We start from the raw sequence: 13,896 nt of genomic DNA, 5'->3' as shown, positions 1-13,896 counted from the left end.
TGTTTGCAAAGGAGATTAGGAATGTTTTCAACATGTCACTCCCATAAGGTATTTCTATAGCAGGTGTTTGTGCTGTGGGTGTGTAAGTGTAGGTAATACTATATGTGTGTCTGGGAAGTTATTTTAATGTTAGAGATGGTTGAAGTTCCAAAATGGTAAATTAGAACACATTTCCTTTCTGAAACGTGTGTTTCTGTAAGGAGTTAAAACACAAGAAGAGTCTGGGGGCGGTTACCTTCTCGGCTCTGTGCCTAGAACCATTGAGCTGTGCTGCAGGTTTCCCAGAGGGCAGACTTGGAGACTAGGACAGGAAGGAAGCGGGCAGAGAGTGGGAAAGGCATGCACACAGGGGACAGAGCAGGGTGCAGCTGCGCTCCTGGAGAGAGCTCCCAGTCTGAGGACAAATAGAGGGAGACTGCCCAGAAAGACTGCATCTTGTGAGTACATGAAAGCGGACTCTGCTGTGACTGGAAAGGGACGCTTTGAGACCCGTGTAGAGACATTGGCCCGTGCAGAGACTTCGACCCCCTGGTCCCCGCGGTATCAGTACAGAGACTGTGATTCCTGGTACAGAGACTTAACAGTGCAGAGCCCCTGATTCCTGGCTGTGCTGTAAAAGCTAAAGACTCAGAGCCTGTGCATACCACATTAACTCCCGAATCCCCAGTCAGCAGGCTCCTAGAGACTACTTAGCCCGCGGACAACAGAGGGACGACAAGTGCCGCTGTTTCTCGGTGCCTACGTTGGAGAAGACAACCCTCCAAGCAAGTCGTCATCAGACTGATAAGTGTTCTTTTCTCAAGAAATCCTGCTTAATTCTGTTATGTTGTTTGACTCCCACATTTTTGCACTGTTTTATTCCTAGTTATTTTCCATTGCTTCCTCCCTGCGAGGAGAACCTTATTCCTGTTATTAAACCCCTCAACTGTTGGTCTGTCTGTTCCGTGGTGACATACTCAGTACCTGCATACTATTACATTTCAACAAGCAGAAGGGTTTAATTCAGATTGTAATTGTAGTTTCTTGCCAGAAAACATGAGCAATGTTTTATCTTCACACACTAATTCATAATCCACTAAGGTCTCTAAATATTTGCAGGAACATCCATTTCATCCTCTTAATCCATGGAAGGTGAAAGCCAATTTTGTCAAGGATGCTGTAAATAATTGGTCATTGTGTTACACATGACACATTTGGATCATCACTTTCATTTATTAATCTCAATGATGAAAAATGTTTTATAAAATCGCATTTCCCAAGTCTGAATAAAGGCTATTTAGGGTTTATTCTCAAAATATAGCTGCAGTACTTTTGAGTGCCATTTTTTCTTATTGTATGTGAAAATATATATATTTTAAATTTTTTCATTGTGTCTGTGAGTTTCCCACAAATCAGGTGTGCCTATATGTATAGCGCTGTATGTGTGGCATCCCAGGAGTTTGCTGCCTTCCTCTCGGGGAGGGTAGTGCCATGCCTGGAAACAGGAGGAATCCCTTTGGAAGGTAGCGTTACATGCAACACATTCTGACTCACGGCTAGAAGGGGGAGCTCTAAACCCGGTTCAAGGGGAACTTACCTATAAACATCCTGGTCTGGAGGAGGAGTCAGTTAGTCTGGTGCTGACAGGCGGAGAGTTGGTAGCAGACAGTGAAAGAGCACTGAAGGACTTAGGTGCTAGAGAAGGGCTGCGACTGGGCCTCTCTAACCTGAGTGCAGAAACCGGGAGCCCAAGGAAGTGAGGAAATACAGGTCCCAAGGCAGAACCGGAGGGCAGGCAACTAAAAAGGATTTGCCCACATAATACCTGAGGTACAGCATCAATAAGAGTCTGGAGTCACCGTGGACAGAGACCCAAAGAGACTGCTCAAGTTGCCTATCATGCGGGTACTTAGAAAAGCCGCGGAGACTGGCTATTAGGAGCAGTGCCTAGTGAAAAGGCTATAAACATAAGGATGAATGACCTCGGGGAGATCAAATAATCCAACATCACGGAGACACCATCACGTGTTTCTTGCTTGCGTTGAGAAACACGTGATATTGTCACCGTGGCTTTTCTACATGCATTTGCATATTTCCCATGTTCTGGATCACTGCGTATGAGAAACACGTGATGGTGTCTCCGCGGTGTTGGATGTTTTGATCTCCCCGAGGTCATTCATCCTTATGTTTATATCATGCAGGTACTGTCCCTGGACAGGGAAGAAAGAGGACCTTGTTAGACAACTACAGGCAGCAAGGGACTACACACCAAAGCGCATAGTGGAAGGCTCCAAAACTGTCCTGTCAAGGGGATTTCCACTTGTCTTCAGGCTGCCTGGACTCCATCCATACCGGTTGCTGGTACCCTGGACTGAGGCTGCTTAACACTAGTAAACCAGGTAAAGACTGCAACCCTGTGTCCTCCATTTATTTGATGGCATTCACCATCCCTGCCAAATACACCGGGTCCCTGGGGACACCGCTTCACCTGTGGGAAGCGACACCATCTTTGCAGCAGCACCATTGCCCCAGAGGACCCCTTTAGTTAGGTGGCGTCACAAACTTTCATTATTTCTACAACCCCTTTAAAGACCGTCTGTTTTACTTGGGTGCCCAGGGCCACGGACCGGGTCGCTGCCACCGTGACCCCCCCCCCCCCCCAGGCCCAGCGCAGCCGCAGGCCCCATGATTCCACCAGGCCCCACAGCTCCTATAAACCGGCAGGACCCCGCCGCAGTAACAGCTCCTATAGTGCCGCTATCCATGCCCTATATACCAGGAGCGGCCTGGCTGCCACAATATTCAGGGGAGTCCATACGCTAAGTGACTTTAAAGAAAGGCTATGCAGCCTGTTTGAAGTATTTCACCTGAGAGAATATCAAAAGGTCAACATCTTAACTGGTCAATTAAGTAGCGCGGCACAAAGAGAAGGGAAATCCTGGCTGGATATTGAAAAGGTTTTATTATGAATATTTTAAAAATACACCACCCAGTGCTATTTAGGCACAATTCGGCCTAAAGGTAAAAAAGACCAAGGTCTAGCGCATACCCTGCAATCTTGCTACTCATCTATGGCATCTAACATTTTGAGAACCCTCTGACGGGCCTCCTGATGAACCGAACTACGGGGAAACGCGTTGAGGCGAGGCACAGTGTATCATGATAAGTAACACGCCATCCTGCTTATACCATTGTAAAATTGTACAGTCTTGCCTGTTTTAGGCTTTTGCACTAGTATCTTTGTGACTGTTTAGCCCTGTTTATATATGGGGGCAACCCCCTAGGGCTGGTATATCTATGGCTTGATAGTCCATGAAGAAGAAAATGTATATGGTATAATTTGCAATTTTTAAGGCAGTTATCTATGCTAAGGCTATGAGGCGAAGTGCAATATATCATGATAAATAACATATAATTCTACCTACACCACTGAGATACCTTAAATACTTGGCCCTGGTTATCTATTTGGGTTGCGTTTAATATTAACTGCAGGCTTTAATCCCTTATGGGTATAATTTATGCTAATAATAGCTAGACAAACTGCAGTATTTTGAGTATATGTGGTATAGGCTGTAGTGATTGATGCTATAAATTTTTATGTGGCACATCTGACAGCATACCCATTGCCTATTATTGGTGTTTAGCAAATTGGTTTATGAAAGGGGCCGGAGCCTATATAGGTCTTATCTAATATCCTGCTTTTGCCTCTGTTCTTTTGCTAATTTTTTTCTATTGAGTTTTTTGTGTGTTTTTTTGACCATTTTTTTGCTTTCTTCATCTCTGTCTTATGTATTTTGTTTTCACACCTGCAGCATAGGGTGATCTAGGGCAGTGAGGGGTAGTCCACGTTGAGTGGGGGCGCCAAAACATCGTAATTAGGGTGCCAACCTCCACAGCCAGGCAGGTGACAGAGTAGGCCATTGCAGGGTATGCGCTAGACCTTGGTCTTTTTTACCTTTAGGCCGAATTGTGCCTAAATAGCACTGGGTGGTGTATTTTTAAAATATTCATAATAAAATCTAATTTTTTAAGGGGATATATGTTCACTAGTTAATTCAGATTCCCAGGTTTATAAATATTTTTTCCTATAATGGATATTGAAAAGGGAACTGTTAAGCAGATACAGTATTTGTCAAACTTAAAACCACTTTTGACACCCGCACCGCTGCAGAAATCAAAATGAGATTTTTCCGGAGCAAACAAAGAGCATATGGGACTATGCCCTTAATCTCCAGGAGGCACTATGAGCCATTAAACAGGTTGACCCTACAAAGTGTGCAGGATGGGGACAAGATATTAAAGGAACAGTTCATTGAGAGACTCCTATCCAGCACCCACAGGACACAGCTGCGCATCCTGGCCTTGCAAAACCCTGACCTGGACTTCCCACAATTTAAAGACAGGGCCATCCGCATGCTGCATGAACCTCAGCCCAACCGCATGGTGCCCCTAGGCGTCCAACCCTCACATACCACCAGGAGTTGGCACCCTTTCCTCAGGTCCCATTGAGGCTGACGCACAGATCCTGGATGATGATCCCTCCACCGAATTGCGCCTCCAGGTCCAGGAACTGACTAAAAGCGGAGCTGCACTAGCCAGGACCGTGCAGTCCCTGCAGGAATCTCCGAAGGAAGAGATCCAGCTGGCTTCCAGTCCAGAGGACGTCCCCTGGTGACGACAGAAGAGGATTCCACCTATCAAGAAGGAACAACGACTGCTATCATCAGGACGGATGACCCTTCTGCCGCCGCTGCAATCAGCCGGGGCACATTGCAAGGTTCTGCCATTTAAACGAGCGACCCCTGGGGCAGAGGGCCAACCCCCAGGAGTAAGACGACCAGGCCCACAAAACTGGTGAGCCAAGTATGTCGGAGGACGACCTATCCTCCCCATTATGATCCCGATGAACGCTTTTCTGGACACCGGTTCTCAGGTGACGACTAATGGTATCTACAAACGGTATCGGGGTGACTGATATTAACCATGGACCAGATAGTGATTTGACAATAGTAGCCAGTAATGGTCAGTCTTTGCCACAGGTGGGGTACAAAGAGGTAACCATTAAGGTGGGGCGGGTAGAATTGAAGGCCCAAGGAATGGTGATTGTTGATATTCACCGTCAAGAATGTAACCCTATAATGACCTTAGGTACTAACGTCATAGAAAAACTGTCTTGGTGAGGTTATTGTCTTGTTACAACATGTGGCCGAAACTGCTCGTTCCAGTGAGCAACGTGTCCTGCAAAAAGAAATCAGAGCCCTGGTACAGAGACAACAGGTAGAATTGAATGGTGGAGAAATTGACCTCGTCACAGTGAGTTATCCGATCCCTATTGCAATACCCCCCAGGAGTGAAATGCTAATTTGGTGTCAGGCAGCAATAGGCCTCAGAGGTAAAGATTACCAGGCCCTGGTAGAACCTGTGTATTCAGATAGTAGGCCCGCAATCCTGACAGCCAGAGGGGTGGTTGATGTCCGCAAGGGGAGGGTACCAGTAAGTGTCCTTAACTGTGGAGAGAAAGCGGTCCACTTACCCTGTTTACTGTTAATAATAATGCAATACAGGCAACAGAACCCTTGGTCCCGTTAGACCAGGCAGAGGACAATGGCCCTGCAGGACAGTTGGAGGCTTGGTGTCGGAAATTACACATGGGCACTGATTCTACCCCTTCACACCAAAAACATGGGGTTTACTGGGTGGTCCACGAGAATGAGCGGGTATTCAGAAAACACCCAGTAGATTTTGGGCAGGTAAAAGGGGTTCAACATCATATCCCCACTGGAGGTCATTCGTCCATTAAAGAAAGTACCGGCCTGTAACTCCAGCTCACTACCAATGTGCGAAGAGTATGTTATGAGGGATGAAGGAGGTTATGGTAATCAGAGATAGTTGTAGCCCCTAGGCAGCTCCATTAGTCCTCGTCAGGAAAAAGGTCTGTCTAACTTTGGCCTGAAGGTAAAGCCATCCAAGTGTCATCTGTTAAAGCCCAAAGTACAGTACCTGGGCCATGTCGTAAGCGCCAAAGGAGTGGCACCAGACCCTGACAAGGTCACTGTGATCAGGGACTGGCCGAAACCCAGGAACATCCACGAAGTCCGGCAGTTCCCCGAGTTGGTAGGCTACTACTGAAGGTTCATTAAGGATTTCACTAGCAACTAGGATTTTCCCTAGCAACCAGGCAACCCCCACATGTACTTATGCTGGCTATCAGATGTAAGTCATTCAGCTGAGGCGATGAAAATCTCACAGCACTAAAAAAAAAAAAAAAAAAAAAAAAAAAAATTCTCGGGAAATTTCGAGTAACGAGTATAGTCTCTCATCACTAGTAGCAACTAAAGAATGAACTAGTAAGCAAAATAAATTGAGATTTTTTTATTGTATCTAGGCTTCATTACATATACTTATTGGTACATTATAGGGTTTTCATGTAATAAAGACTAGAACAACTTATAGATTCTATTGCACTGCAAACAAATGAGATGAGAAACGTTGGAAAGAATGTGGTACCTTTTTTGCATGATCTGCAAAATATCACTATGTTATTAAAGCCTTTTACATTGTGGCATAATTTAATAAAGTGTGACAAACAAGCTTAAAAAAAAAAAAAAAAGTAGACTGTACTGGAGGATTGTCAGGTGCATTATCCAACCATTCCTGTGATCTCACATTCTTCAGCTGGATTATCTTTTTTGGTCACTGTGTAACTACATGATTCCTCTTGAAAAGTTGCTTCACAGATCTGTTTATCATAAATTGGAGTTTTCGTCCTAAAACAAACAAAAAAAAGTCAAAGTTTGCATCCAAATGTTGTAATTGTCGTCAGTTCTAGATTTCTTTAAAGTGACATTTTTTTGTGCAAAACTAATATATACAAAATATATTTATTATCTCCTCACAGGTGCACATACCCAAATGCTGCCAATGGGAGATTAGATCAACAATTAAAGATGTTATATGCAACAACCCATCAATGTGCTTACAAGTAAAACTATATAGAACTTACAGTGAACAACACCTCATGCCTTTTGGGCCGCATGAGCACTCTTCACAGTCTGCAGTCCAATTTTCCCCTGCTGAGTGAAGTATTCCGTTGTGCTCACATCCTGAAATAGAGAACAAGATGAGAAAGAAAATCAAAATTCAGGAAGGAGCAAGGAAAAAAAAAAAAAAAAAAAGTGCACCTTTATCACCAGAGTGTTGCAGTAACCTATAGTCAGCATCCCACTGTATGGTCTCGTCATTATTAATGATCATGATGATGTTTAGGCAAAAGCACCCTGGCAGCATGGTGGAATGGCAACAATCGACTGACATGGCCTGGACTTAAGGCATGTTGACATTAGAAAGTTAGTTCTAGTTCATCAGGGAACAGGTCACCGGTGGGGAGAAAACGATCTTTATTCTCCCAGTCAGTATGTGGCATTCAGTCATGGGGTCAGCAGCGGTTCAGTCACCGCTCTGAGTATACAGAGCGGCCGCTGGAAATGCACCCCCAGCTGTGACTGACAGATGACACTAATGCAGAGCCTGTGTCAGTCAGGGCCGGGGGCGCAGTTACAGCGGCCGCACTGTATACTCAAAAATGAAGAGCAAAGTCTACCAATAAATTCCCAGTGTGTCAGAAATAGTGAGATATATATATTTTTTTAAATTAGGTGATAAGTCAAGGATATCAAACCAAGATAGATAACTAACACAAGGGGTGCACACCCAGAATACTGTAATTGGCACATCTAATAGATGTATGCAGGATGCCATTTTTTCAGCTGCGGGGGTGCGCAATTCCATTGCCCCTTACCAGCCGGGGGAAGGCCAGCCCCCAGCTGTCCTTTAGGCTATGTGCACACGTTGCGGTTTTTGCTGCGGATCCGCAGTGTTTTTGACGCTGCGGATCCACAGCAGTTTTCCAGGCGTTGTATAGTACAATGTTAACCTATGGAAAACAAAAACCGCTGTGCACATGCTGCGGAAAAAAAACGCGCGGAAACGCTGCGGTTTATTTTCCGCAGCATGTCAATTCTTTGTGTGGAATCCACAGTGGTTTGGCACCTGCTCCATATTAAACAACCGCAGGTGTCTAAAACCACAGTGGAAACCGCGCAAAAAAACGCAGTACTTTTTGCACTGCGGATTTACTCAATTCCGCTGCGGAAAATTCCGCAATGGAATCCTCAGTGTGGGCACATACGCTTACAAGGCTGGCAAAAAAGCCAGGTGGAGGCTTGGGAAGACCCTCCCCTCCATCCTCTATTCTTGAGAACCAACCTTGCTGATGCCGACAGCTGAGGGTTGCAGCCCGCGGTTTTGCCTGGTTGGTCATCAAAAAATACAGGGGAATCCAACAGCTTTTTCTTCTAAGAAAATAAAAAAAAATTGGAGTCTGGCTCAACAGGACTGGATTTTCCTTTTTATTTTTCAAAAGAAATTATAGTGCATACAAAAGAAAAAATGTACATGGTCGACATGACCCAGTCGACGCGTTTTGACTGCACTAGGCAGTCTAAGGCTATGTGCACACGTTGCAGATTTTGCTGCGGGTCCGCAGCAGCTTTCCATGTGTTTACAGTACAATGTAAACCTATGGAAAACGCAATCCGCAGTACCCATGCTGCGGAAAAAAACACGCAGAAACGCTGCGGTTTACACTCCGCATCATGTCAATAATTTGTGCGGATTCCGCAGCGGTTTACACCTGCTTCATAATAGGAATCCGAAGGTGTAAAACCGCAGGTGGAATCTGCACAAATTCCGCAGCAAATCTGCAGGTAAAATGTAGTGCCTTTTACCTGCGGATTTATGAAATCCGCTGCGGAGAAATCCACAGCCCTCAAAAATACGTGTGCACATACCCCTACTCATGACTAAGACTGCCTAGTGCAGTTGAAACACGTCAACTGGGTCATGTCGACCATATAAATTTTCTCTTTTGTATGCACTGTAATTTCTTTTGAAAAATAAAAAATCCAGGCCTGTTGAGCCAGACTCCAATTTTTTTCTATTTTCCTTGATGTGAGGCCAGGGCGAGGCCGGTGTCTGAGCCCCAGGTGGATGAGCATAGAGCAACTGGGTGAGCTGGAAACAAGTTTCTATAGCTTTTTCTCCTATTTTATAGGGGAAGGGGGGAGGAAGCGTGAACAGTACCACTGCTTCCCAGGTGCCAGTACATGTCACACGGCTGTGCTGCTGTTTAAAAAAAACATAACCACACAGACATGTCAGAGTGTTTTGCCCACAGACACATGTCAGTGGAAACACTCTGACATGTGCAAGTTTCTCTGGTACGGGTGAAAACGGTCACCACACGTTCCAGACACACTGATCTCTAGGCCACTTAGGATCAGTGGGGTCCCAGATGTATCTCATCCCACTTGCTCCCAATAAATACGTGAACTTAATTTTGAATGCATATATAGGAGATCATAATTCACCTGTGGTTTTTTCTTGCCGATTAAATTTCAGTTTATCAATGTAGCAGGCAGCACTGGACAGTGCAACAGAGACTGCGAGCACAACACCGAGAGCCAAGAGAACTTTCTGCAACAGAATCAGGGACAATACAGAACAATTAGATACACACCTTTATTTACATAGTTTCTAAAAGGAGGTCAGGGTGGACATTACACATAAATATATTTATCTGCCTATCTAACATACAGTAGAAGATTCCTTCACGGAGGTGGAGTTTATACTATGCACACATTTTTTTGGGCTCATGTAGCAGCGTTAAATCCTAGTCCAATTAGTAACCAAATCTAAAAGCATGCAGGGTTTCTGGTTATACAGGATGGTTTGCTTTAACGATCTCACAAAACATCAAAAACATTGCAGTTTACGCTCCTTTTTAACAAATTGGGACTTGCCACCCAAAGTAATTATAGGCTGTTCTGCAATCAGCAAGAAGGTTGAGTTTACAAGAAAAGTCAGGCTGTAACAGACTGACAATACAGATTTCCATCAGTGAGCGTGACAAGATTATTTAGCACGGTTTGGTCTTATTTATTTATTTTGTATTGTGTGAAAAAAAAATAATAATTATATATGAAGACATTTATAGGTTATACATAATTCTCTCAATAGAGGTAGTTGGATTAGGATTCGGAGCTCATAAATTGTCCTATCCAGCCAGCAGAATCCCCTTAGAAGTGTATACACTGCTCACAGGAGAGCCACCCCAACTGGACCTGTCGAAAAAAAAGGGGGCACACTGGAAGCTGAAGCAATTTCCAACTGGAGGGGTGCCAGACATCACAGCACCAGCTGAACACTATTGCAGAGCAAAGAGCCACTGGTTCCTGGCCCACGTTACTTATTCAAGCTATAGGTGTATCAGACCAGCAGCAGTGCAATGGTATCATGTCTTGGGGAAATATGGGGTCAGCATGAATCAGACACTGGCTGCATTATGGTAACCTGGTATTTCTGAGAGGGAAAAAAAAACCCCACACACCTTTAAGTTGGAGCTGGGGGAGGGCTTTAAATAAATATTGTACTTTATGACAAATACAATTGTAGGAATAACCATTTCATGTATTTTAAAGATGTCAAATAATAGTATTGATACGTTTTAAAGTAATTGCAAAACCTAAGAAAATGGATCAAACAATACAATAGAGGACCCTAATTTAACGTGAATCAAGTTTATACACTTCACGCAAGAAATTCATCTTGCGCAAACCCAAAGCATTAGACCAGGAGTGCAACAGAATGTCCTAAGAATTGCAGTAGGTGAAATGATAAGTGGCCAATAAGAGTTACACATGAACTCCTGGTATAACAGTATTGTAAGTTATAGAATCTCAAGGTAAGACATGAGCTACAGTTGTACCAAGGGCTCAGACACGACAATATTATAGATGGGTTTTACAAAGGTGCCCATAGACACCAACCCAAACTATACCTCAGTTTACATAAAACCTGCATAAGTGGTTATTCAATTACAAGAAGCTTTCAAATCAAATATTGTTTTGAGTCTACTACCCCACCAACTCTTCTTTTCAAAGCATAACCATGTAATATTAATCAAAGCTAAAGGCCTTACCATTGTCACCGTGGCTGATCAACTGCTGGAAGTGCAAATCCCAGTGTTCAGCAGACTCTATTTATACCATGTGAGTGATGGTAATTAATGACCTGACACATTATCTATTTGCAAAGGAGATTAGGAATATTTTCAACATGTCATTCCCATAAGGTATTTCTATAGCAGGTGTGTGTGCTGTGGGTGTGTAAGTGTAGGTAATACTATATGTGTGTCTGGGAAGTAATTTTAATGTTAGAGATGGTTGAAGTTCCAAAATGGTAAATAAGAACACATTTCCTTTCTGAAACGTGTGTTTCAACCAGCAGAAGGGTTTAATTCAGATTGTAATTGTAGTTTCTTGCCAGAAAACATGAGCAATGTTTTTTCTTCACACACTAATTCATAATCCACTAATGTCTCTAAATATTTGAAGGAACATCCATTTCATCCTCTTAATCCATGGAAGGTGAAAGCCAATTTTGTCAAGGATGCTGTAAATAATTGGTCATTGTGTTACACATGACACATTTGGATGATTACTTTCATTTAATAATCTCAATGATGAAAAATGTTTTATAAATTCACATTTCCCAAGTCTGAATAAAGGCTATTTAGGGTTTATTCTCAAGATATAGCTGCAATACTTTTGGGTGCCATCTGTGCCAATTTTGTGTATTTTTTCTTATTGTACGTGAAAATATATATTTTTTTAATTTTTCATTGTGTCTGTGAGTTTCCCACTTTATGGGTAAATCAGGTGTGCCTATATGTATAGCGCTGTATATATGTAAGTGTGGCACCCCAGGAGTTTGGGTACCACAGTGGTGCTGCCTTCCTCTCGGGGAGGGTAGTGCCATGCCTGGAAACAGGAGGAATCCCTTTGGCAGGGAACGTTACATGCAACACATTCTGACTCCAGGCCAGAAGAGGAAGCTCTAAACCTGGTTCAAGGGGAACTTACCTATAAACATCCTGGTCTGGAGGAAGAGTCAGTTAGTCGGGTAAAGACAGGCAGACAGTTGACAGTTGGTAGCAGACAGTGAAAGAGCACTGAAGGGCTTAGGAGCTAAAGAAGGGCTGCGACTGGGCCTCTCTAAGCTGAGCGCAGAAACCGGGCACCGGGAGCCCAAGGAAGTGAGGAAACACAGGCCCCAAGGCAAAACCGGAGGGCAGGAAACTAAAAAGGATTTGCCCACATAATACCTGAGGTACAGCAGCAATCAGAGTCTGGAGTCACCGTGGACAGAGACCCCAAAGAGACGGCTCAAGTTGCCTATCGTGCAGGTACTGTCCCTGGACAGGGAAGAAAGAGGACCTTGTTAGACAACTACAGGCAGCAAGGGACTACACACCAAAACGCATAGTGGAAGGCTCCAAAACTGACCTGTCAAGGAGATTTCCACTTGTGTTCAGGCTGCCTGGACTCCATCTATACCTGTTGCCGGTACCCTGGACTGAGGCTGCTTAACACCAGTAAACCAGGTAAAGACTGCAACCCTGTGTCCTCCATTTATTTGATGGCATTCACCATCCCTGCCAAATACACCGGGTCCCTGGGGACACCGCTTTACCTGTGGGAAGCGACACCATCTTTGCAGCAGCACCATTGCCCCAGAGGACCCCTTTAAGCAGGTGGCGTCACAAACTTTCATCATTTCTACAACCCCTTTAAAGACTGTCTGTTTTGCTTGGGTGCCCAGGGCCACGGACCGGGTCGCTGCCACCGTGACCCCCCCCCCCCAGGCCCAGTGCAGACGCAGGCCCCATGATTCCACCAGGCCCCGCGGTGCCCGCAGCTCCTATAAACCGGCAGGACCCCGCCGCAGTAACAGCTCCTATAATGCCGCTATCCATGCCCTATATACCAGGAGCGGCCTGGCTACCACAATATTCAGGGGAGTCCATACGCTAAGTGACATTAAAGAAAGGCTATGCAGCCTGTTTGCAGTATTTCACCTGAGAGAATATCAAAAGGTCAACTTCTTAACTGGTCAATTAAGTAGCGCAGCACAAAGAGAAGGGAAATCCTGGCTGGATATTGAAAAGGGAACTGTTAAGCAGATATTTGTCAAACTTAAAAGCACTTTTGACACCCGCACCGCTGCAGAAATCAAAATGAGGTTTATCGGGTGCAAACAAAGCATACGGGACTATGCCCTTAATCTCCAGGAGGCACTGCGAGCCATTAAACAGGTTGACCCTAAAAGCGTGCAGGATGGAGACAAGCTATTAAAGGAACAGTTCATTGAGGGTCTCCTATCCAGCACCCACAGGACACAGCTGCGCATCCTGGCCTTGCAAAACCCTGACCTGGACTTCCCACAATTTAAAGTCAGGGCCATCTGGGTGCTGCATGAACCTCAGCCCAACCGCATAGTGCCCCCTAGGCGTCCAACCCTCACATACCACCAGGAGTTGGCACCCTTTCCTCAGGTCCCCGTTGAGGCCGACGCACAGATCCTGGATGATGATCCCTCCACCGAATTGCGCCTCCAGGTCCAGGAACTGACTAAAAGCGGAGCTGCACTAGCCAGGACCATGCAGTCCCTGCCGGAATCTCCGAAGGAAAAGATCCAGCTGGCTTCCAGTCCTGAGGACGTCCCCTGGCGACGACAGAAGAGGATCCCACCTATCAGGAAGAAACAACAACTGTTATCATCAGGACGGATGACCCATCTGCAGCCGCTGCAATCAGCCGGGGCACATCACAAGGTTCTGCCATTTAAACGAGCGACCCCTGGGGCAGAGGGCCAACCCCCAGGAGTAAAATGACCAGGCCCACAAAACTGGCGAGCCAAGTGTGTCGGAGGACGACCTGTGCTCCCCATTATGATCGACGGCATCCCGATGAACGCTTTACTGGACACCGGTTCTCAGGTGACGATTATGCGTTACAT

At 45.0% G+C, this 13,896-nt stretch overlaps 1 protein-coding gene across 1 annotated transcript; it reads right to left on the bottom strand.

Moving 5' to 3' along the window:
• Window positions 1-6,337: 6,337 nt before the first annotated feature.
• On the bottom strand, window positions 6,338-11,142 carry LOC143768472 (beta-microseminoprotein-like). The gene is made up of 4 exons (XM_077257153.1): window positions 11,018-11,142; window positions 9,408-9,513; window positions 6,983-7,082; window positions 6,338-6,746 (listed from the first exon to the last, which is right to left on the bottom strand). The coding sequence occupies exons 1-4, from the start codon at window positions 11,018-11,020 to the stop codon at window positions 6,620-6,622; spliced, it is 336 nt and encodes a 111-aa protein (XP_077113268.1). The 5' UTR covers window positions 11,021-11,142; the 3' UTR covers window positions 6,338-6,619.
• Window positions 11,143-13,896: the final 2,754 nt, after the last annotated feature.

The sequence above is a fragment of the Ranitomeya variabilis genome, chromosome 4 (genome assembly GCF_051348905.1).
Source record: "Ranitomeya variabilis isolate aRanVar5 chromosome 4, aRanVar5.hap1, whole genome shotgun sequence".
Taxonomy (NCBI): domain Eukaryota; kingdom Metazoa; phylum Chordata; class Amphibia; order Anura; family Dendrobatidae; genus Ranitomeya; species Ranitomeya variabilis.
This window is presented reverse-complemented; position numbering and strand designations above follow the sequence as displayed.

What these genes read in the sequence shown, in the direction of transcription:
- LOC143768472 (XM_077257153.1), bottom strand. An exon ending in TCGGCAAGAAAAAACCACAG is followed by an intron (nt 7,083 to 9,407) that starts GTGAATTATGAT and finishes TCTCTATTTCAG; the next exon opens with GATGTGAGCACAACGGAATA. An exon ending in GGCATGAGGTGTTGTTCACT is followed by an intron (nt 6,747 to 6,982) that starts GTAAGTTCTATA and finishes TGTTTGTTTTAG; the next exon opens with GACGAAAACTCCAATTTATG.